General features: G+C 45.8%; 1 protein-coding gene across 1 annotated transcript in view; it reads left to right on the plus strand.

Moving 5' to 3' along the window:
- Positions 1–20483, plus strand: part of CCDC77 (coiled-coil domain containing 77) — a 504734-nt gene extending 484251 nt beyond the window's left edge. Inside the window, exon 12 of the mRNA XM_069628598.1 lies at positions 19146–20483. Coding sequence (XP_069484699.1) covers positions 19146–19292 — 147 coding nt within the window. The 3' untranslated portion in view covers positions 19293–20483. The remainder of the gene's footprint in view (positions 1–19145) is intronic.
- Positions 20484–24513: the final 4030 nt, after the last annotated feature.

The following is a 24513-nucleotide window of genomic DNA, read 5'->3' on the forward strand; positions in this document are numbered from 1 at the left end:
GTACCAGGAAGCTCTTTGTTACTGAGCTAATACATGGTTGTAGACCTTCCGGAGTGGAAGAAATTCCATAGAACAGGGTATTTGAACCATGTTAGTTTTCAGTCGAGGGGCTTCTTGTCTGCTTGGAGCCAGAGCCCTGGAGACTAGAGCAGCTGAGGAGGAGGAGGCGACCTGATGGTGTTATATTGGGCCAGAGCAGGGGAGAAACGGGTAAGAAAAGAAAATGGTATCGGTGCACGCAAGCACGTGTTTGTAAGTGCGAGTATGAATGAGAGTGCAGTTCAAATGGTGTGTATGGGTGTGTATTCTCATGTGAATGAGAATACTGTGATGAATCAGACCTGCACATCCCAAAAACCCTGGCCGAGGAACCTGTTAGGAGTGCCTCAGAGAACATGAAGGCAGCAGGGTATCGGGATGATGGGCCAGCTGGGTGACATCACAGCTGGTTAGAATGTGGTGGTGTGGAAGGACTCTAAAATGTCAGTTGGAGAAGGACTGACTGCCAAGGGGGAGGTTGCTTAAAGAACCTATGTACTGGCATAAAGTACAAATAAATTACAAGTGAGATGAACTGTAAAAGCATTCCTTTGGTTGATGGCTTCATTATAACAGAACCTTCTCATGTGGCCAGCGAACAACACTCTTCCTGATCCTGACGTGGTGTTCTGCGGGAGGATCACATGGGGTGAGGGGACCCAGGTCAGAGAAAACCCTTTAACTTCCCTAATTATTATTGTTTGTACCGCGTCACATGCCCATGAGCCTCAGAACGCGCATTAAAACAGGAAGAGGAAAGATGGAGGACACAAGGCAAATGCAGTTTTCCAGATGGTAGTCAGTTTCAGGGAGAAGAAAAACGGGCGCAAGGTTTTTAGTCAGGTTTGATGATCCCACAATATTAATGGCCTATTGTAAAATTGAGGCATGTGGCGAAAACGGGAACCAGAGAATTAGGGACTATAACTCCCACAATGCTTTAAATACTAGGACGAGTAAGAGGAGCTCAGAGATGCAGAACTCTGATGCGCAGTCTAGTAGCTCTAATGACCCGCGCATGAGCACGACTTTGGAATACTTAAAACCACCTCAGGTGCAGGCCATTAGAACTCATAAGCCATGTGAGCAGCAGAAACCGATGGGAGACGCAGAGGCTGCCGCTGCGTTTCCAGCGCATTGTGGCTCTGAGAGATTCTCAGGAGTTCTGGTTTGTAAATGCAGAGATCATGCAGCAGGAAGCAGTGTGGAGGCTGACTGTCCCGCGGGAGAGAGGATCTTTCCTAGTTCTGTGCAGTGCTTTGGTGGCTGGCGAGTACGCAAGGCTGAAGCGGACTCCCTGCACAGAAGGCGTGAACACAGAGTGTGTGACCCGAGCGGTCCGGCATTTAAATCCCAATGCGGGAAGCAGAAGCTGAACCAGCAGTAGGTCGGATGGAAGCGCATAGGAAGACTGAGTTGGCCTATGCAACGTGACCCCGGGGCACTCCGTGACAAACCACTGTCTGGAAGTAAACATTTTGAATACTGAATGAATCAAAGTTTTTCTGTAAACATTCTTAGACTAAGAGTGGGAAGAACTGCTAATGCCAAAGTAAAGAGGGGGCAATACTTAATCAGGAGAACCAGCATTGCACAAGCCAAAAAGAGGCAATAATAAATAAAAGGGAACCACGTTTTCTAAAAGGGAGAGGACTAAATCAGAGACATTATGAGCAGTTAATTGGTGAAGTAGAAGAAACTCAAAGATGGCAGGAAAGAAGCCCTGCTTATAATACTTATCAAGGCGGAGAGAGAATTGACCTGCATTGCATGTGGAAAACAAGTCAGATGAACAAATGGCATCAATGGGCATCATGCCCTTATGAAAAGTTATGAATCTTAATGTTGTTGAAAGTTGAAGATCTTTTCTGAAGTATTAAAGTAGTTCTCACCACTGAGTACTTGTAGTACTAGGAGATTTATCCTGACAGGCGAGCATACCAGGAAAGAGACTTGTTAGTGGTTAGTCCTGGCAGGTTAGTGAACCAGGAAGAAGACATTTAAGTACTTTACTGTGGTTGAAGGTTGTCATGAAAGGAAAGTGGCAAGACCACCAGAGTGTGATAATTTGAACTGTGATGGTAATTCATCCCGACAAAACTTTGTGTAAAGAAGGAAGAGACATTGAACCATCAAAGAGTGGGAAGATGGGTATGTTTGTATTGCTGAAGCAGAGGATTGTGAAACCTTTAAACCATCACATTGGAAGTGAACTTTGTGTTGTATCTGATCCAAGTGCTAAGTGGAGGATTCACGGAGTGAAATAAAGATTGTGTTGCATTTCTTTTTTTAACAGACTTTTGACATTGAAAAGAACTTTCTTTACTGGATTTAAGAATCCTGCTTTAATCCTGGGGAAGGGGGATCCGACCCATATTACAATGATACGTGTTCATGAAGTGAATGATTATTATATTGTTGAGTTTGATCAGCAATCTAAGACCTGTATTCTTTTGTTGTGTATGTGTGAAGGACAAACCTTTTTAGAGTGTTTTCCTTTAGCATTAGTTTAACAGTTAGGGAAATCCCTGTTATGTTGGGGAAAGTCAGGCGTTTTTCCTAACCCTTATTATTTAAATAAAGATGGCCACCTGTGAGAAACTCTACTTTTCCGCCTCGCATTTCGGACCCATCACAATACACTGTGAATGTTCAGAGTGCCCTTGTGAATGACTGAGAGGGAAGCTGTATATGGGTGCTTGACTGGTGAGTGAATGTGTGGGGGTGTGTGTGCGTGGGTGTGTATAGCTGGGAGCATTATTGCAGGCAGTGTGGGTGATTTCTTACAGTGGCATGGCATGTTTTACTAGCACTTTTTGGGCAAAGGGTTTAGGCTGATTCAAGGGTACTCTATTGGTGCAGGCACTGGCAGCCTAGAAATATTTGTACTGTGGCTTGGCTTTGCTTTTTTTTTTTTTTTAACTGACATTAAGGGCAAAGACAACACAAGTGTTCTTTGCAGCCAGCTAAGACCTGCTTTCTTAACGTAGCATGACAATTCTTGCTCTGATTAAGAGCAAAGACAACAGGAGTGTGTTCTTCTATGGGCATACTTGCATTTATTGGCAGAGCCAGCATGGACATGCCTTCTTATATCATTACTGGCAATCTTGGGCAAAACAAATATGAGCATGTCCTTATGTGGGAATACTACCATATATTGGTGCAGCCTGCATGGTCATGTAAGGGTACAGTCGGTATGAAAATGTTCTTTTACAATGGCAGAATACTGGCATCTAGTGGGCCAAGACTTCATAAAAATACATTGGAGTTCCTGAGCACTGTACATGGAGAATTTTCCATGTCTTACCCTTCAAAACTGATTGTGAACTGTGTGGCTTTTTACCTATTTTTTCACAGAAAGTGTGTTTTAAAATGCACCATTTTACCCCATTATTGATAAAGAATTCTTGGGGTGGTGTGTTTGTTGGGGCTCCCTCGTTATGGAAAATATTTACAACCTTCTATTAAACAATTCACCAGCCAACACTGACACTTAGGATCTGAGGTGCACGCAAAAATAGAGAAGTGTTCTCCAATGAAGGAAGACCACTTTTCTTAAAAGCACCATAGTCTTTCAAAATGAGCATTTCGAGGCCTGGCACCTAAGCCTCACCTTTTACATGTGCCTGATTTACGGCTTGACAATAGCCTCAGCTAACTAATGCGGGGCAGGCACTACAAGGGGATTCTCCTTCGAAAAGCCCTGGATTTGCATGTGAAAAAATTGAGCTAAAATATGGCAACATTTACTGCACACGTTTTCCTTCATAATCAAGTCATTTCTCAGAACCACTTTTCTTATTTACGGAAGGGTCATGGACACTTTTCCGTAAATTAGAAAAGTGGCAGGCATTTGGGAAATGCTTGCAGTGTAACTGTTGCACATGTTGACCCCACACAGATGGCTTTTATCCGCTTTTACAGCTGGGAAGCACATCTCCCCTCCAGTTTTCCACCCACCTCACAATGGTGGTGCTGAAAAGTGGAGGGGATAATGTCGCCTTTCTACATTCATTTTATCCCAAGCTCAGAATCTGGACCTCAGTGTGAAATTCTGCTCCGTTTTAATTACCAAAGAAGAGTGAATAAGGCTTGCTTGCCTTCATCCTTCCAAAGAGAATCTTTTTGAAGAAAAACATTCTTTACTGGCATGGAAATAGAGGAGAGACCGAATAACAGTACTGCAGTTTACTCTTGATGTTCACCTCACAACAGAAGGACAGTTAACAGAAAGGGCAAGCATACTAACTGGCAAGGCTGGAGAGATAGCAAGACAGATTGGAGAAAAGAAATGACTAAAAATGACTTATCTTCACAGAAAAATGCTTCAGCGGTTAGAGCCATTGAGACACCAAGTAAATTAAAAGAAATAAGCTCACCACCAAAAACATTTAGTTAAAAGGCTTGGAAAGCTTGAGCCAATGTACAGGGATCGCTGCTCCACGGTGTAGTAAAAAGGAACTGATTGTCACTGTGGTGATGATTAGAGGTTACAATAACCTGCCTGCCTAAAAGCAACTTCCTTTCACGTGTGTAACATGCATGCCTAGCTGTTTCTTTGCTTTTTCTTCTATTTGATGCGGACCAACAGCTGGAAAATAGAATATACACACTTTGGCAGTAGTATGGATAAAAAAGATGAACACTAAAGCCAGATAGGCAAACATTATTTCCTTCATTTTTTTAAAAGGGTTTGTAATTCTATTAAAAACTGTTCAGTGTGCTGTACGCTAATGGGACTATTCAGGGTTTATGAATGTACTTCTTTGGGGGCATTAGGATTAGAAGTCACTTTTCATCCTCATCTGCTCCTGTCACTGGTAGTAAGCATGCTCCATTGAGCTCAAACCTCAGGAAGAATGATCACATTGTATGTTTTCTGCACTCTGCTTTGAGGGTGTCCACAAATGAAACCCCCCTTCACAACAGTGATATGGAAGAACTTTCCAGGGTTTGCAATAAGGTCCCTGCTATTAGAGTTTAAACCACAAACTATGATGCACATTTCCAGACCAAGTCGATTATTCCAGTCATTTTGGAGCAGTAGCAGATATCCTTGGAGAACACTTGTCAGCCATTCAGCTGACTTCTAATGAATTCTCAGCAAATTACTGTTAGTTAAGCTCACTGTTACCCCAGTAACACTTTGACAGCATTGACCACTTTTTTCGCTCCACTATTAGTTGCCTGCGTCCCTCTAATCATAATGAGATTTTAGCATATGGTTTGAGGATACAATAGCAACCACCATTTATGCCTTGGATCATCTCAGATTACTATGAATTTTCACGAGATCTATGCATCATGCTGGTCATACTCTAGACACAATCTTTATGGAATCTGGATCAGTAATAGAGGTCATTTCCACTTACATGGACTGACTATCCTGCCCCACACTTTAAACTTCCTCTTCCCCTTAGATTTAAAAACAGGCCTACTATTCCACCTCATCAGACTCGCAATTGGCATGGCTACAAGGGTAAGACATTGACCACAACACTTATATCAGTGGCCATCTTGGAGTTAGGTAGCCTCCCAGATGCCGCTTATGGTGTTGTTTCTGGTTCAATGTCCAATTCACTTGATAACATAGTTTATTCCTAAAAACTGCAACTAAAACTGTTAACAGTTGAGTTTATTTGAGGAAATTAAATTTACAAAGCTCACCCTGGTGTCTTATTAAAAGGCCATTGTCTCAGTCAACAGGGAATTCTAGCTCCATTGCATTGACAACTGGAATATTTTGTGATTGCCAGGGAACACTCAGCCTTCCATGCCCTTGGAAATGCCATTCCTAGTGTCCCTAGCTTTAAGTCATGAGGCATTTATTTTCAAAAGTCACCAAGACAAATTACCTTATAGGGTTAAGAGTATCCAACATTTTCTACCAGATCCCCTTAATGGCCATAAAATTGGGGATTCTGAGCTTCTGTTGGAAAGTAAAATACTTTATAGTGTGAGAAACCTGAAGGCACTCTCTCAACTACTCCCCAGTGATCTTCTGTTCAGGGGGCCAGGGAAGGGCCATTGCTTTTGGATCCCAACCCTGTGGGTGGACTAGTGAGGAAGGATCACATGGGTGGAGGGTCCTTGGGGATTGGGGAGAGGGTGCCAGAGGGCTAGACACGGTATCCCCCCTTTTCTGACATTGACTTACCCAACGCTGCGTCAGCCATTGTTGGGTATTGCTGTTCATATCCTAATTTTCCCCTGTGAAATGACACAAAGTGATGAGAAGAAGATGCCTCAGAGTAATACAGACTACCTATAGGAAACACACTATAGTACTGGGACAAAGAAGAGGGATCCTGAAGACTACAGGGCTGAAGGTCAGACATGTCCCAGTAATTGGCCTAATTGGAATCAGGCAAAACATGCAAGTGAATTACACCTGAAACCCCATGATGGGTCTCGGGTGCATAAAAGGTGAAGCACCAGAGAGCGTAGAGGGAGAGCAGCCGGAAGGCCAGCTCAACCCACAAGAAGCCAATCTAGAACAGAATGCTGAGACGCTGAAGGATTGCATGGTAAAGCAGAGTGGAAATGCGTGACGAGGGAGTCTTGTCTCCAGGGAGTCGGTGAAGACGGGAGAAGAAAACCGTGGAGTGTGTCAGTCCATTCGCTGTGGCCAAACAGTGCTTGTTCCCATGAATGGAAGTACCAGTCCAGGGGCGACTGAGAGGCAGGAAGCGAGACCCTGACCTCGAATCCAAGAAATCATCTTAACGAGGAAGCTAAAGAAAAGAGTACCTCGTCCGGTGTGTTTCAGAGAATGCGAGAAACCCGGTGCATGTATAAAAGTTGCAGAGTTACATTGTATCAGAGTGGTCGCATGTGATCGGCGCGTTCTCGAAAGCCTCCAGTCACAGCAGACGAACAAACCAAAATGAATGCAAAGTTAGAAGTGGAGTTTGTAGAAACAATCTATCCGAGTGGTCACGTCTGAAGGAATTATACGTGTTCAAAAGTCTGTGATCCATCAAGGACACTAAGAAAGGAATATGAACTGTTAATACTGTGAAAAACGAGAATGACAGCAGTGAACGAGCAGCCGAGGTTAGCCAGTGAAGTGTGAGCAAAAGTAAGCTGAACAAGTGACAGTGAAGGCTGTAAATGAAAGCTAATAAAGTGGATTTTAGAAAAGAGAGCCAAGGAAGTGCCAAGAAAGAGAAATCATTAATCTGCGAGCTTCCGAGTTGGTCGTGAACCGCCAAAACAATCTAAGTCAAGGTGACAGAAAACAGGGGGCAAGGGTAACTGGTTGTGTGACCTGTAATGGGTGGGCCGTGTGGCCTGTCAACTGCGCCTAGAGTAGGAAGCCCCAACAAAATACAGGAGAATTGTGAACACAACCCTGAAACAAGATAAAGCTGAACATTGTTTTGTGAACCAGTGCTTGAAGCTTGGGAAAGTGAACCCTGAGCTCCTTTGGAACTTTGTATACTGAAACCAGGAGCACTTGAAACTCGGGGAAGAGAAACCCAAGTCCTGACGGAATATTTGAAACCCATGATTGTTGGAACGGTATCCTGAACTTGGGGAAGGGAGCTATAGGCTGCTCCAGACTTTGTGTTGAACACTGAGTTGGAGTAACCCTACACTACATTTATTTGTATTAGATGTGAGGGCAAGCATAGGTTTCTACCCAGGCAGACTTTTGATTTGGACTTAAGGACATAGACTTTCCATAGTTTCTTTAGGTGGGGAAATCTTCACCATAGCTATAGGGCAAGTTAGGCATTACACCCATCCTGATGCTCAATAAAGATTCTATTGTTGAATTTACAATCTGGTGGCTGTCATCTCTTGATGCCATGCCTGTCTCACAATAGCTAAAACTTAATCTGGCAATCCATTTGTCCTATACCATAGAAGGATTGCACAAAACCAGCTGTGTTCTCTCACATTGTAAAAGCATTGTTAGCTTTGGCTTATGTCTCCTGTTGCTTTAAATCAGTTCCGGTTTAACTCCTCCTCTGTCACCAGCCGTCTTTGCCAAGTCGTTAAATCCAATGATTTTCTCAGCCACCCACTACCTGATTGGAGACGGTTCCCTTAGTGGGTCCGTGTCAGATGATTTGTTACAGGTTTTGTATGGTGGCAGTGTTTCGCTACCACTTCTTGAGCTGTGCTTCTTTACAGACTAAGTGCAGTAGGGATTGATGGAACTGTCCTTACCTAGCTAACTTTCTTGCCGACAAATTGTCAATTGTCGGTCCCCATTTGCTCTTTCATCTCTATGGCTCGCGCAATTCCATGTCGGGTTCTCCCAGGAATCTTCCCTGCCCCCTCTAGCATTTACATCAAGACCTTGACTAAACTCATTTGCACGTTTAGCCTGTATTTTCACTCCATTCCTGTGAACACCTAACATTGAAAGTGATCAGTTGTCAGCTCAGCTAACACATTTTGGGAATTACCGGGTGTCTAGTCATAGCTGGATTGCAAATACTGGCTAAAACTAAACATCAACAACATTTAGGTACTGATTTTTGCGGACTGGGAAAATCTTGAGATTAATTGTTGGCTATTTTTGCCTAAGCTCCCGTCACACTTCCACGCCCCGGTCAAAAATGGTGGGCTTCAAACCTGACCATTCACTCTGTATGAGCATGTATATATGGAATTTATGAAGTGCAAATGTAGCGTGGAAGTAGTGGAGTGCTGTACATAGGGGATGTACCCAGGGTGTTATAGGTAGAGTAATGATTGCCAGGAGGAGCCATGGAGGTTGGCCAGAGGGTTCAGCAAATGATGAGCTATTCTTTGAAGAGCAGGGTCTTCAGTTCATTTCGGAGTCTAGGATGGAGTGGGTCATTCTCATCTGCTTTTTTAAAACTTGCTGCAATGACAGGATGCATAGCAGGAAAAGGCCTGTTCCCTAGTTTACCTCTCCTTACAGCTTTTTGTTTCCAGGCTGGCCATGTGTAATGAAATGGCTACTGCTCCGCAGAAGTACAGGGATGAGCAGTGGCTAAACTGCCCACTCAGCCACACAGTCTACTAAACCAGCAGTGAACCCAAATATAAAGGTGAAACGGGAACAGCCCCTACTTCCTTCACTTCTTGTGGTAAAATGGCAGAAGGAGTAACAACTCCAGGAGTAACAACCCAAACAGCTTTAGTACGGTGGATTAAAAAAAAATGTAGAATGTCCAATAAATGCTCTAGAAAAGTAGCAACTTTAATAAACAAGCCGATTATAAATACTAACAATCCTCCCCACTAAAATATACATAGAGGATGCAGAACTCTGATGTGAAAGGGGCCCTCTAGGTTGGTTAGTAGGGGTGTTAAGCCAAGAATCTTTGCAGTAATGTCAATTGCTCAAGTGTGTGTCTTCGGAAGGTATAGAAGGGGTGCTTAAAAGTCACTGTGGTCTTTTAAAATGGAGCACGGGGACAGAGCCTCTCCAAAATAACTTAGTTTTTGTCATCTGGTGTTCCACGCCATCGAGCTGGGCTTCGAGGCACTTTTCCTGTGATTGAGTCGACATCAGGCATTCGAGTCTTGCAGTCCCAGTGGCGAGTTGGCTTAAGTGACAAGCGAGTCGATGTCTTCCAGCAGGTTGAGTCAGCATGCAAATCAGTTTCACCCACAGTGTTCAACTGGTGATCGGGTGGATTGATGCGGCCCATTGCAATGGGTCTAACCCAGTGGTATTCAAACCTTTTTAGGCTAAAACCTACTTGAGGAAAAAATATTGTTGCTGAGCCCCCCCTCCCCCTTGATGCAATATCTGCATATATTTTCCATTCAAAGCAGTCACTGTGCTCTGTCTTTGAAGAGCCTTGCAACCCCCACCGATTCGTTTGGGCCGTAATTGGTGGGGCCAGCCCCACAGTTTGAGGACCACTGGTCTAGACTGTGTCTGGATGACTCAAAAGACAGTTAAGCGGGGGGGTGTGGCCAACTGCGCAATGCGGTAGACGTACGCCTCTGGAGCTCCCACTGCCGCGGCCTAACATCCTGTTATAAACGACTACTTAAGACCATCTGGTGACCCCCCAAAATACGATCTCTGGTGCGTGATACCCCAGTGCACGTCTGGGGCAAATTCCAGCCTGAAACGCGGCAGGGCTGCAGAGGTGGGAGCCCGGGAAGGAGACGCCGGTGAGGCCCGACGACGAACCAAGATGGCCGCTGGAGCACTGGGCGCACTTTGAGCGGGGACCGGACCATCCATGCACTCTGAGGTGGTTGCCAGTCGGAGTCGGGGACGGAGTTCTGGAGGACTGGCAGGGGTTGCGAGTTACGGCGTGGCCCCGTGGGACCCCTACTGGAGGAATCAGCTGGCTGGACTCTGAACCGCTCCGCCCGGTCGAGGAGAGACGGGCCCGGCCGTTGGTCGCCGCAACGAAGACCCGCATACAGCGGTGAGTGCCCGGCTACGGACATGGGGAAAGACAAAGCTACACGGCCCACCATGCAAAACAGAATCGAACAGTACAGTCCCTCCAACGCAATCCCCCGACTTCCAACCGCTGCCGTCAGTAGAGGAGGACTCGGTACCTGGACTCTCCCTGAGGGACTTTATGGCGGCCATAGACTCCCGCACATCGATGGAGCAGAAGATGGACGGAATCAGCCTGGACGTGTCCCTCCTCCGACACAACCTGCAGACATTGTCAGCACGAACGGGCGAGGCGGAACAACGTATTTCCAACACGGAGGATGGACTGCACGCAGTGCAACAACAGCTTCAAGGGGTCATCGCCAAACTCAAAACTCTGGAAGAAGGAGAGGGCAGGTCCAGGCGCAACAACATTCAGATTTTAGATATTCTCGAGAAGGCCGAAGGCCCCTGCATGGAGCTTTTTTTGGAGCAGTGGCTGATGGACCTGTTCGACCAGCAATCCTTCTCTAAACTCTTTTACATAGAGATGTCCCACCGAATGCCCACGGGTAGACCAGTGCCCAGTGCTCCCCCGCGAACGGTGATAGCAAGACTATTGAACTATCTGGATCGAGACACGCTGCTGCACCTTGCATGAACCAAAGGCTCGATCACCTTTAACGGATCCAAGATAGCCTTTTTCCCGGACTACACGCGGGAGGTCCAGAAAGCACGACAATCCTTTGATAAACTTAAAAGGCAGTTGCAAGCGATGAGTCAAATACGGCCTCCTCTTCCCAGCGCAGCTGAACATCTATCACAAGGGCACAATGGTCCACTTCAGCGACCCAAGAGAGGCCTAGCGCTGGGCAGAGCAGCATATTGAGGGAGACTGGTCGGCACCTCCAGCCAACAGAGACAGAAATCCCAGGCCACCGGCACGACACCCGCCAGAGCCAGAGCAACCACCTTCACCGAACCAACCGGCGGAAGCTGGGGACTGACTCTGGCGGGTGGGGGGTCCGATCCCACAAGCGGGTCTGAGACCGAACTGATACCACGGACTAAGCCGGGTGGTGCCACGAAACTGTTGTAAGTCGTTTACGTCGTTAATATTGTGGCTAGCGGTGGCGTATCTCCATCGCACCTGGGAGAAGACTAACACCCCCCCCCCCCCTAACTTTAGTTTTAACCTAAACGGGGGTTTGCAAGGTTGACGCTGTACCCTCTTTGAGAGTCAACGATGTTGGGGCTACAGGTACTTCGTGTTGGGGTGGAGTATGGGGAGGGGGAGGGGGAGGGGAGGGACAGTTATAGGGAGTTTTTGTGTTACCCTGGGAGCAACACATCACTGCAAACTCCAAGGTTTGTTGAGCTTCATGGGAAGACGAGGCCACAGATGGTCCAGACAGTACAATACCATTTACCCTGGGCAGGCACCGCAATACATCACCACTGACGGGGACACCCTCCTCGTGAATCACCCGCCCAATCTCTTATCCCGACTATCGGATGGCCTCCATACAACCCCAGTCGAGCCCGACTGAACGCCCCAAATCTTTTAAGGTACTCACCTGGAACATAAATGGGATGGGATCCGCGATCAAAAGGCGCCTGATTAAGCAACTACTTAGCAGACACTCTCCTGACGTGGCCCTGCTATCCGAAACGCACCTTGCGGGATCAAACTGTGCCAATTTCCAACGCACAAACTACAGGACGGCCTTCCATGCGGGTTACACAATGGGATCCAGGGGCACCCTCATTTTGTACACAAGCGCATTCCTTTTGCTATTCAGAGCCTGGAACAGGACCCCAGGGGCCGCTATGTGCTGATTCTGGGAACGCTTTGGGAGGAGAGGGTCGCTTTTGCTTCAGTGTACTCCCCACCTGGGTTGGGGCAGGAGCTGCTGGAGGACTTGACGGCCCTCATTGGAAAACACCAACCTGATAGGCTGTTTCTGGGGGGAGATTTTAATGTCATGTGTAATACCAATGACCGTACGCACCTTAGACATCGCAACCCGGATACCCCTACGAAACTGTATAACTTTGCATCTGCTTTGGGTTTGGGTGATGTATGGCGAGAGTTACACCCGGACACCAGAGGATACTCCTTTCACTGTGGAGCCCAGGGCTCCCTCTCCAGGATTGACTATCTCTTTGTCCCACACACAGATCTTTACAGGGCACGAGCGGCCGACTTCCTTCCCCCGGGCATCTCAGACCACTCAACCCTACTTGTGTAAATTCGCACATAGGGTTCCCCCCCCCCCCCAACCCCCTCCCTAGAACTTGGAGATTGAACAATTACTATCTGGGTTTCCCCGAGCTAGTTGACCACCTTACGGAAGTCTCCACCGAATACCTCGAATTTAATGATAACGGAGAACAGGACCCAGTGGTGGTATGGGAGGCCTATAAGACAGTTTACGGGGCGCCATAATCTCCTGGGTGGCAAATAGGAGGCGGGTGAGACTCCAAGACATAGCAACAGTGGAGGGCGAACTGGCCCGACGCGAGAGCGAACACATCCTTGACCCATCCCCACAGACCCAGCTCTCCCTTAAACGAGCCACTGAGCGGCTCCGAAACCTCTTATTGGTTAATGCTAAACAAGCCCATTGGGACTCTCGAGCCAGAATATATGAACATGGGGACAAAGCCGGCAGAATTCTAGCTTGGCTGGAGAAAAGGGATGAGGGACAACGTTGCGTTCGTGAGATTGTCACCTTAAGGGGTGAAAGGTGCACATCGGACGCTGAGATAGCCGAGGCCTTCGCCCAATTCTATGAAACACTCTATCGGGCCCCGACCCTGCAGCTGGACCCAACTCTCCTTAGTGACATACCACTCCCAACTCTCTCAGTACAGCAAAGGGCGAGTCTCGACTCTGCCCTCTCGGAGACCGAGGTTGCCGAAGCACTAGCACAATTGCAAACCGGGAAGAGACCGGGCCCGAATGGGTTCTCAGCTGAAACCTGGTGGAAGCTGGGCGAGGGCAACATTACATCTTCCCTCCATAAAATGTTTGACAGCCCGGGAACAGGGCACCCTCCCACAGGACTTCTGTAAGGCCACCATTGTGGTCATCCCTAAACCTGATCAGCCCCAGGATCAGTGCACCTCCTATAGGCCAATCTCGCTAATCAATGGCGAGGCTAAGGTCCTTGCCAAACTCCTAGCCAACAGGTTACAACCGGTGGCTGAGGCTCTAATACACCCAGATCAATGTGGCTTTATGCTGCACAAATCGACCCGTATGAACCTGTGTCGACTCCACTTGGCGTTAGAGAGGGCTCCCACCATTAACAACCCGCTTGCTCTTCTAGCGATTGATTTTGAGAAGGCCTTCGATTCGGTCCGATGGGATGGCCTCTGGGGGATCATGGAACGCATGGGCTTCGGGGAGGGATTCCTGGGATGGGGGGTGAAACTGCTGTATACAAATGTCCGGGCGGAGGTCAGGGTGAATGGGCGGACCTCTCGCTCTTTCCGACTGGGCAGGGGTACAAGACAGGGGTGCCCCCCTCCCTTCGCTCTCGCGATAGAGCCGTTGGCCATATGGCTTCGCCAGAGCACATCCTGGATAGGATTCAGGTGGCCAGAGGGACACGAAGACCGGATATCCCTATATGTGGATGATCTCCTGATTTACCTGGGAGATCCTGTCCGAACCTGCCCCGTGGTCACCCGGATGCTTGTCCAATACGGGGAATTTAGCGGTCTAAGGATCAATTGGAAGTAATCCGTCTTCTTCCCGGTGAAGGGTAGGGGTCAGCCTGATCCACCTGACTGTCCATACCACATAGAACAATTTGGGTTTCGATATCTTGGGATCTGGATAACAGATCTTACCAGTTATACCATGCACAATCTCAAACCGATCATGGGCCAATTATCCAACGATGTACAACACCGGAAGCTTCTCCCCCCTGACCCTCATGGGTAGAGCTGCCCTTTTTAAAATGTTAGCTCTCCCACGGTTCCTTTACGTCCTTCAAAACGCCCCGCTGTAGATCTCGGGGGTGGAATTTGGCCAGGTGGAAACCCTCCTCAGGGAGCTCCTATGGGGCGGAGGACAAGCACGTATAGCCCTGCCACACTCCAGAGGTCGATCGGAGTGCCCCGCCTTCAGACCTACTATTGGGCCTCCCAATTGGTGGTGATTAATGACCTTCTGCACGGAGACCGGGAATTACCCCATATAAAAGCCGAGGTAGGAACTATGCACGACACCGACCCATTGCAACTACTGTACCAAATCCCCCCAGATCTTCCCCACTAACAATGAAGGCACAGATTATTACCACCTGGAGGAGCGTCCACAAGTTTGTGGGGTGGGGTAACAGACTATCAGCGGTGCAACCCCTATGGCATAACGCCAACCTGAATGAAATTGCGAAGCTCAAGCCCTGGCCGTGCTGGGTGAGGGCTGCGATCCAGAGGGTGGGGGATGTCTTCAAGGATGGGAATCTTGCCCCGTTTGCGGACCTATAATGCAGGTTCCAGCTCCCAGACAATGAGATACCATCACATGCAAATGTCCCATGCCCTGAGAGTCTATATATCGACAGAGGACAATATCCCGGAATGCTCACCTCTAGAACGCAACATTTTACCCTAATATATCCCCCTCCAAATGCATATCCATTCTCTACACCGCTATCACTTCCTTCGCAACCCCTGAGTTGACCAATCTAAAGGCCAAATGAGAAATGTAGGGGAGATTGACCCTGAGGAATGGATCCGGGTACTAATGCACCCACGGGAAGCCGCCATTTCCTCGAGACTGAGTGGTGCAACTGAAAATACTGCATAGTGTATTATCCCAGAACTGCTATGTTTGGGTGGGGGAAAGCAACAAATCCGAACTGCCTCAGGTGCGGGGATGAGGAGGGGACCTTCTTTCACATCCTGTGGTCCTGACCCCAGATCCGTACTTTCTGGGAGGCCTGCTGTCGGGAACTGGCCCGGATACTCTCCAAAACTATAGACAGGGACCCGAAGTTCCTAATCCTGGGAGCACCGGGAGAGCATGAACTGAACAAATGGGAAGAATTGCTATTGCATACAGCAGCAGCCCTAATCAAGCGCAATATTGCACAGAAGTGGGGAGCCCTGGACTCTCCGACACTGGAGCAATGGGCATTGGACATGGACACATGCTATGATTGAAAGGAGGATCTATACCGCAAGAGGCTGTCCCAATAAAGACTCCAAAATATGGTCGGCATGGGAGGAGGGAGGGCCCTGAAGTATTCGGACTCCGGGTACATAACCCTGAACACTTATAAAGTGAACCGTGACCGTACTCCACGAAAATGGTGATGCAGGACAATTATTATTGTAAGGTGGGCCGGGCCGGCCCAGTGGATGGAACTGCCTCGTCTCTTTCTTGTTCCTCCCTTTTTGGTTTTGGTTGTTTTGTTTATGTTGTAATCAAATGATAATAAAAATATTTTATCAAAAAAGACAGTTAAGCGGTTTGAAGATACGTAAGAGTGTCAAAAACAGCACTGCATGTCCTGTAGCGGCTTTAAGTGTGTCAAATGTGGCAGACCTGGCTTGCAGATATCAAAAAAGGTGATGAAACTGGGTTCCAGTTGCTTCTGGACTTCTGGGTTCCTGGGAAGCCCAGTCCAGGGTTTGAAGGGGCAAGGCGAGTCCTCAGTTCCACGCCTCCAGTCCAAGAGGTTTTCTGGCACTTAGAGATTCCTGCACCTCCAGTTAGCAGGATCCTAGCTCGTGTACAGCCAGCAAAGAGACCTTTGTCAACAGTATTGAGACCCACCACTCTTTGCTGGGGGTCGTTGGGGAGCAGAGCTTGCGTCTGTCTTGTATGCCTTCTGTCTTCACCCCTCTAGCACGGGACTTTGGAATAGGCTGTATTCCCAAAAGAGGTCCACTGAATCCTTATTCTTGTCTTGACAGTCCAGTTGAATCCAATCAGGAGGGGGTTCCCTCTGCTAATAAAGTCAAAATGTCACCGGGATTGGCCCAAAGGAAGCCTGCTGAAAGGAGTCTAATCCTAGCTGTTATAACCAATGCCCTTTGCTTTCTGACACCATAACCTCGAGTGCCTTGTCACACAAAAAATGAGGTGGGGCCTGGGCAGTAATTTGTAGAACGCATTAGCAGAAACCAAAATACCTCTCTCCTCTGGCAACTCTAAATCCACCCCTTTCCATGCCTGCTGACTTCTAAGGAAGACTCTAGTGGTCAGTACCCTCTATGCGAGTGTGGTTTCATAATGTTAGTGCTGCCTTTGAAGTACTGATTCCCATGAGATCTCCTGGGAAGGGATCCTGTGCTCTGGGAAGACGCTGTTGCCCTTCCTGCAGGAGAATCAAAGAAGTGGCTTCCTCGCCACTGTCTCAAATGGCAGTAGTGGAGACATCCAGGCCAGACGGATAATATACATCACGCCTGTCATAGCTGGGCCTGGCTCACCAAGCTAACGCTTATGATATCACATTGCTGTTGCTGTATAATTCTGTGCCCTTAGTAGCCACCATGCCATTCCCAGGCATGGATTATATTTAAAGATTAACATGCTACCAGGCCTGATGCTAAGGTACACAATTGTTATGTTTTGTATCAGAGGTGTCACATCTACCTTATGGAACCTTGTGTTCCAGCAACTATTAGGAATGCACACAAGCTTTGATCTTGCTATGCTGACACTGCAGAGCAGTTGCTGTAGATGCCAGGAGAGTGTTAAAGCAAGGGCACATGATTGCACTATGCTTTTGGCATGGAGCTCCATGAAAGAAGGGTCTGATTAGCAGACCTACTTTTCAGAAACAGAATTACCTGCACCCTTTTATATAATCAAACTAAAAGAAAAAGCTTAGGCTATCCCGCCCTCACCAGATAGCCATTCTGTCACACCATGTTGTGTTTTCTGTTCATGAGATGGTGAGTTTGTAAGTGAGATAGGGGGTGGTTTGGTTGTGAATGCCTTGGAGGCGATTCAGTCTGCCTTGAACATGATGCATGTTTGAAAGGGTAGCTAGTGCACCTCCTTATGGATGAGGTTGATGTGGTTGAAGTTTCCCATTCTTGTGATGAGGGCTGCCGCAGCGTGTTGGATGGCTTTTAGAAGGGCGAAGATGCTATGTGTAGGGAAATGCCTCAGTCCAGGTGTGGGACGACTATGGCTTGGGAAACTGATCTGAAAGTGTGAGTAGAGATGAAATGTTCGTCTTTGGAGAGGAGCGCAGGCAGGTAAGATGTTGTTTGGGTCTTCTTGGTAATGTGTTTTTGAATAAGATGCCATAATAAGTAGTAAAGAGTTTTTGCACTGGTTGAGAGTTGAGGTGTGAATATATTGAGCTTACCCTCTGTTGGCCTTTTTTGGACCTGGGCATGCTTTCTGTGGTTGCCTATATACTTGATATCTAGGCTTGTATGATTGACATTGTTTGAGCCAATGTATGTTGAGTCAATTGATCTTTAACTAAAGCTGCATGTCAACTGTGTATTGGTGTATCCTGATGTTAGTGTTGGCAAGGAGCCCCCCCCTATGCCCCAACAGAGTTTCCATTTAGTGGACAGGATGGATATTTGAGTAACTCCTCAGGTTACTGTGTGCTGCTGGGATCTGAAAGAGTTGATCTCTGTTGTAAAGGTAGGAGGTGAATCACTTGAGGACTGGATTTAAATTTGGGTAGGTGCCTTTTGGGAGCAGTGAGTTGATGAGGCTGAGAAGTGGTGTGATAGTGTCACCTATAATGACCTTTACAATAGAGGAGACAAGGATGTGTCCTTTGTAAGTGGTGAGTGGGGGGGGGGGCTGTGAAGGTGTTAGTTCGGCACTCTGGAATTATTGTCCTGAATTTCTTGTTGCCACGTTTTATCTGGTCTGTGAAGAAGTTGTTCAATGCTGTTGCATTTGTTGGTCTAGTGGTATTGCATGGCCTGACACTGGGTTGATGCAGTGCTTCACAGCATCGGAGAACCTCTGCTCTTGTTGGATGTGTCCATGATGATGATGGTGATGATGATGATGGTTGTTGTGCAGTAGTTGGCTGTGGTGATGAGTGTCCTTCGTGCTCAAGGGAGCGTTCTCTTGTTTGTGGGCTTGCTTCCAGAACCTTTATCTATGGATGATGCACTTGCTACTAATAAGTTTCCTGTGTACAGCAAGGTGTTTCAGGGCTTATGTTTGAGTCAAAGTATCAGTGAAAAAAGGGTGCTGGTTGACTTAGGGTGTGGTTGTGCGCGCTGAGCTGGGTTTACGACTACTGAGCTGTTGGAGAGCTGGTGAGGTTTCCTACCAGTGAGTCCATGGGGAAGTTCTTTAAGGACTAGTGAGGTTCTTTGTGGGTTTGGTTGTGCCGTGCCCTGATAGGAGAGATATGAGTGGATTAGCAGAATGGTTATGGTGTGGTGGTCTGTCCAGTCCAAGGGTGGAGGTTGTGGGGTACCGGTGGAGAGGGGAAGAGAAATTCACTGGCTGGAGAGGGGATGAATTACCAGGTCGAGACTATCAATTTATTTTTTTGTAAGCAAAACAAAGTATACTATTAAAAAAAGGGCAAGTTATTCACCCTATAGTGTATATACATATATTATTTCTAATGTTGATTCTTGTCAAATGGAAAATAATAAAGATTAGAATATGGTTTCATAATAAGCTATTGGTTTTGTGTGAGGCAGGCGGACTTGAATAAGATTGCTCACGAGCATGCTAAGCATACGTGTTCTTTTCCCACAATAGAGCCTGCGTAACGGTCATGTTTTTTCCTCCTCTGGCTGCCAGGTAACTTTGAACATTGGTCCAGACCAGGATCTCGCAATCCTCCATGAAGTGCGTCAAGGAAATGTGCGGACCAAGAAAGTTCAAGGGGAGTTACGGAACCTAAAAGCCAAAATATATGGACTGGAAAACGAGTTGAGGATTGGCTAATTCAAATCTATTCCCAAAATCATTACTAGGAGTGTAAGCTGTCCCTCGGCACCTCTGTACTAAGGACCAGTCACGTGACAATGGACATGTTTAATTGAAAGTAGATTGACATTTATCCTTGAATATACGGAGGAGATAGATTGAACAGTGAAGATGTTTTGAGGACATTCTACAAGCAACCGAGCAAATGGCCTTTTGTTTGATAATGTGTTGCACTATTTGAATTTGATTTCTAATCCTGCTGCAATTCGTGTATACCCCAACACTATGAAATGCCCAATCTGCATTGATGGCCACATCGTGACATTCAAACAAATTGTACAGCATGGAACTTGAGTTAATCCATTGTAGAATGGAAAACATGTGGTTGCCAAAAGAGCACATCTAATTTTATTTTTTTAGCATTTCATATCTCTATATTATATCCCCATCCCCCTTTGAATTACGCGTTACCGCCACTGAATGTTGTGGTTAAATTTACCTCTGTTATTTCGTTTTATTGCTGTATAATGGAAGCCATAATAATCTTGTGTTTAAGCCAAAGATGTGTTTGGACGATTTCTTTCCAAATATTTTATTGTTTGTGATGCTAAAGAGTCGTCCGAACGTACCAGAGATTTTAGTATGTTAGGAAATGTAAAAGATTCTGCATTTGATCATGGCCTCCCATTTCTTGCTTTTTATTTAATCTACCCGGTGGTTGGAAATGGGAGGTAAACAATTACTTTGTGTAGTAAGCCGGGTTGAAATTATTCACTCTGGATGAGGGAGACTGGATTCAAAGAAAAAGTCTGTTAGTTGCTGACCAGCCTTTACAAGCTTACAACTTGGAAAGAAAAGAGCCCTCACTTTAGAATCAGCTATTTCCCTTACTCTCCCTCCAGTGGAGAGAATCGGGAAGAAGGTGCCTGTTAATCTTATACTGAGGGTTATTTGTTTCTAGTTGTTGTATCAGACACTTGCCGCCAGTACTATGCTTGGGAGTTGTAAGCTGGATTGAAGCCCCTTCTTTCTGTCCCATATGGATCATTCTAGCTATCATGCATGTCCATAGGTGGGGGGGTGGGGTAACATACCTTAACAGTAAATATCTGCCACCAGACCACCGGCTATAGGTTTATGTTATCACGTATTGACCCTCTCGGAGTGCTCTCCACAGAATAAATAAAGGTGTTTACGTTTCCTATTTTACTTTCAGGTTTTTTTTTGGGATGAGTGTTCCTATTGGTGGCTATGGTCAGTTGGTTTTGATTGGTATTGCCTGTTTTTCTGCCTATATTGTAACAAAGTAGTTCATTCGAAAGATCTGGGTGGCACACCTTCCCTTTTTTTCTCATTTCACAGCTAAAATGGAATGTATTAATAACCCTTCTGTAATTCACCAGAAGTAATAATGGTTTGGTTGTAGTCCTAATACATCTGATCATTGACTGCTTCCCTTCCTTGTAGTATTTGAGTTCTTAGAACTCCAACAGTGTCCAAAAAGGGACTCCAGCATAATTGTTTAGTTTTAATTACTCATAGAGTCTAATCTGACTGAGCAAACTAGTCTGTTTGTTCAATTTATGTCTGAGGGAGGTTTACAGGTGTTCTTCACTTTTGCTGAATGGCTACTTTACTGAATGTTTTTTTTGCTGAAATGTTTTCTTTTTTTTTTTTTGTTTGTTTTATAAACCAAAGATGTGATGGTAAGTATGGGTAGGTATATGATGGAGCGGGTGGGGGGAAGAAGGCGGGTTGTAAAGCAATTGGCAAAGTTGCTATTTGGCTAAACAAATCCGATAGTCTGGTAGAGCTGTTTAAATAGGTTTTTGACAGTGCTTTATTGTGGAGCATCGCTTGTAACTTAAAATTACTTGCTGTATCCAGATGGGAAACTGCTTCCTCTGACAGGTGTGGGTTGATATCCTACACTTAATTGCCCCGGGAGGTCACTTTCACAGTCATGGCAGCCTCAGAACATGTACTGAAGTACGTTCATGGGGCTCTTTAAACTACAGCTTACCTTACATACATAGCATTAGCAAACTTATTCAGGCACAGATTTTCTTAATTTAAAAAAACGGAATTCCATATTACACCCTTTTTCTCACACTAAAAAAAGTACAAATTGCTGAAGATGCAGCTCAAGTAGAACCTTTAACTTAACGAGTAACATGAATTATCTTTTTTTTTATAAGATAGCCAGCATGTTGAAAGGAAGTCACAATATGTTTTGCTTGTTAGGCTTAAGGTTTGGAAATAATCTTTAGGTGCTGTTTTGTGTTTACTTTATTTTCTGTCAATTCCACACTCCATACCTCGTCAATATGTGACGTCCTTGCAAGTGGGCGAACAATAGGGCTTTCACTATTGTTTGGAAATGTTTCTATTGCTTGTGACCCCTTCCTCTGGGTCTCACTTTTTAAACGCTGGAACTATGGTGGACTGCTCAACCACTGGGTTTTACAAAAGGATTTGTTGCCTTTTTAGCTGTATGCTGCAGAGCTGCTGGTCTGACCTAAAAGCCTTTCAGGCTATGGGCAACTGTATTTGTTGTTAATTACTTTTCAACAGCCTACAGTTCTGTGAGCAGGAGCTTTTCATAGGTTTGCATACAGAGTATTGGCTGATTTGAAGCCACTGAAGAATCCTCTTGCTTATACCCTCATGGGTGGCCTGTTGTCCCCAGACGTTTAAATTGCATGATATTTTGGCTGACTCTAGGGGAGTTTTATCATATTTGGAAAATAATGTCCAGGCTCTTAAACAATAGAGGATGTGTAAGGGAAGGAGTTGGTGGGTCCCAGCACCTGAAACCGTTTGCTATTGCCTGTTTTCTGAATTCTCGACGTAAAATCCTATTGTGGATGATATTAATTTCTTGGTTGCTGGTAAAATAGTTTACTCCAAGTCTGCATTACTCGTCTTATGGGATTCATTTCCTATCATTATGTAAAGGAGTTTAAACTCTTGACTTTCAAGACTGATCTTCTGTTTTGGTTGACACCTGAAGGCAAAGTCAGTGTGATCTGGGCCTGGAAATCAATCATCAGTGGTGTGACAGGTGTTCTTTATATGAATGTGCCTCCATTTCCAGTAACTGGCTTCTTCTCTACTGTATCCTGCAATAAAAGAGCTGTTGGATTTGGATAAGCTTTGCATCATTTCCTTTGTATGGTCCTAACTTATCAGGCCACATGTTATTTGTGTGGCCATTGGTGCTATAAGGGCCCGAAAATCGGTGTCACCAGGGAATCCCCTGCAATTTGGTGATTCCACTAAATTAATTACCTTCTTGGAGAGGAGCCCTCAGTTTAAATGTCATTAGACCTACATGTCTATAATTTGAGCGATAACACTAGGAAGACCTCCATTTGGGTTTTAGATCACAAACCTACAATTCCAACGACTGTGTGCTGTCACCACAGGGTCAAAGACCTATTTGACAGCACAATCGTATGAGAATTACACATCTGAAGTGGGCGTTGTCTCTTGTATTGGTCATTTGAGTTGGACAAATTCTCTAGCAGAGGACGTCGGGATATAAGTTACAGATATCCTGAAAGAAATCCAGCCGTTTTGATCTTGCCATTTCCCAGGCCTACAATGTATGCGCTTCTTCTGTATGTCTATATGCTTGAATAAAAGAACAAAACCTGCAGAGGCTTACAGATGGACCCACAGCATTCTGTGTCAGGAGATGCTGGCAGGGAACAAGAACAGTAAAACAAAAACCTGAATTAAACATTGTATTCGACTCTGGACCACTTCAAGGACATAATCAATTTATTGTACAAACATCATGTCTAAAGTAAGCACATTTTATTCAATACAATGATACTGAGAATGGCCTCCCTATAGTATCTCGTCTTGTTCCCTACAACATTGCCTTTACAGTAGTTATATTACATTTGCATTGCAGCTGTTTCATACCTTTCTTGAAGCATTGAGTGTTTCAAAAGGCAATTGCTTTCAATGTTTAAACAACCGTCTTTTCTGTAACCTTCTTTTAACAATGTTCATGTTTCCATGATTGAAGGCAGAATTTCATGTTTCTGTAATGAAAAGGGACTTGTTCATTTTATCGAGTGCATTCCCAATAATCTGTTGTCATTATGCAAGTCATGCGACCTCTTTTTACAATGATTTGTATTTTCAAGGACAAGAAAGCAACATTTGTATGTATTTTTACTCCTATAACTCAAAGTTGAAGCTGACATTTAAAAGGGATTGTCATGAATTTATGAAGGGGGTGGGGGGAGTCCTATTTAGCCACATAAGGTGCAGAGCATTTCCATAAGTAGATTTAGTCTACCTCTGCAAAAACATGCTACAAAATAATCAAAATGCTATCCCAAGGCAGTTCATCACATTTTTAGTACTCTTGTGTCCCATACTTTCTCTGTTGTCCTGCTCTCCCTCCTGCCCAACTGGTTGGGAATGCCTGCATCCGCAGGCGGGTCGGAAAAGCTGGCTCAAAATGATTGATGCCCCTTTAAGAATGTTAACATTGTATTGTACTTGTCATGTATATAGCGCCTTTTACCATTATTATAGGGTCAATGCACTGTTAGTGGGAACCCCCTCGGAGGACCGAAGTCCAGAGTGTTGGGGGGCATGGAGTAAAATTAGGAAGCGTGTGTGCCTTTGGCCAAGTAAGGCTTAGCTGGGCTGGCCGAGCCGGTAGACCGCAACCCAGGTGGACAGGCCTGTGGGCGTGTGCTGAGAGGAGTCAGAAGATGGCAGGAGTAATATAGACTCGCTATGTGTCCAGCGTGCCCGAATTTGTCATAGGTCTGTGCTGCGTTCTGATGTCAGAGGTGTTGAGGCATAGTCTGGTGTGAGTAGGCAGAGAGTTATGGGGGCAGCATGACTGTATTTTGTCATAGTCCTTGCTGTATTCTGATGTGTGTGGGTAGTCATGCCTGTGGTCAGTGTCCACCGGAGTGGTGCGTTATACGTACCTGGTGAAATTCGCAAGTGATTTGTTGTTTGTGCACCTGGCTCAGGTAATTGGCTTCTGTCGATTCTTGCGGCCTCAAGGACATGATGGGACTATATTGCGCACGTGCCAGTCCCTCCCTTCACCCCTACGTCAGTGTTAGGGAGAATTCTCAAAAATGTGCCACTTCCTACCACCTCAGAGCCCTCTAGCTCTTTTGCTAAACTTTGGGACTTTGAACTTTACAATTCAATGTGTTTTTTGTGTTTGTTTCGTTTGGTTATGGAGTCTAACCAA

Source organism: Ambystoma mexicanum, chromosome 12 (assembly GCF_040938575.1).
Source record: "Ambystoma mexicanum isolate Mex_15411 chromosome 12, UKY_AmexF1_1, whole genome shotgun sequence".
Lineage (NCBI taxonomy): Eukaryota > Metazoa > Chordata > Amphibia > Caudata > Ambystomatidae > Ambystoma > Ambystoma mexicanum.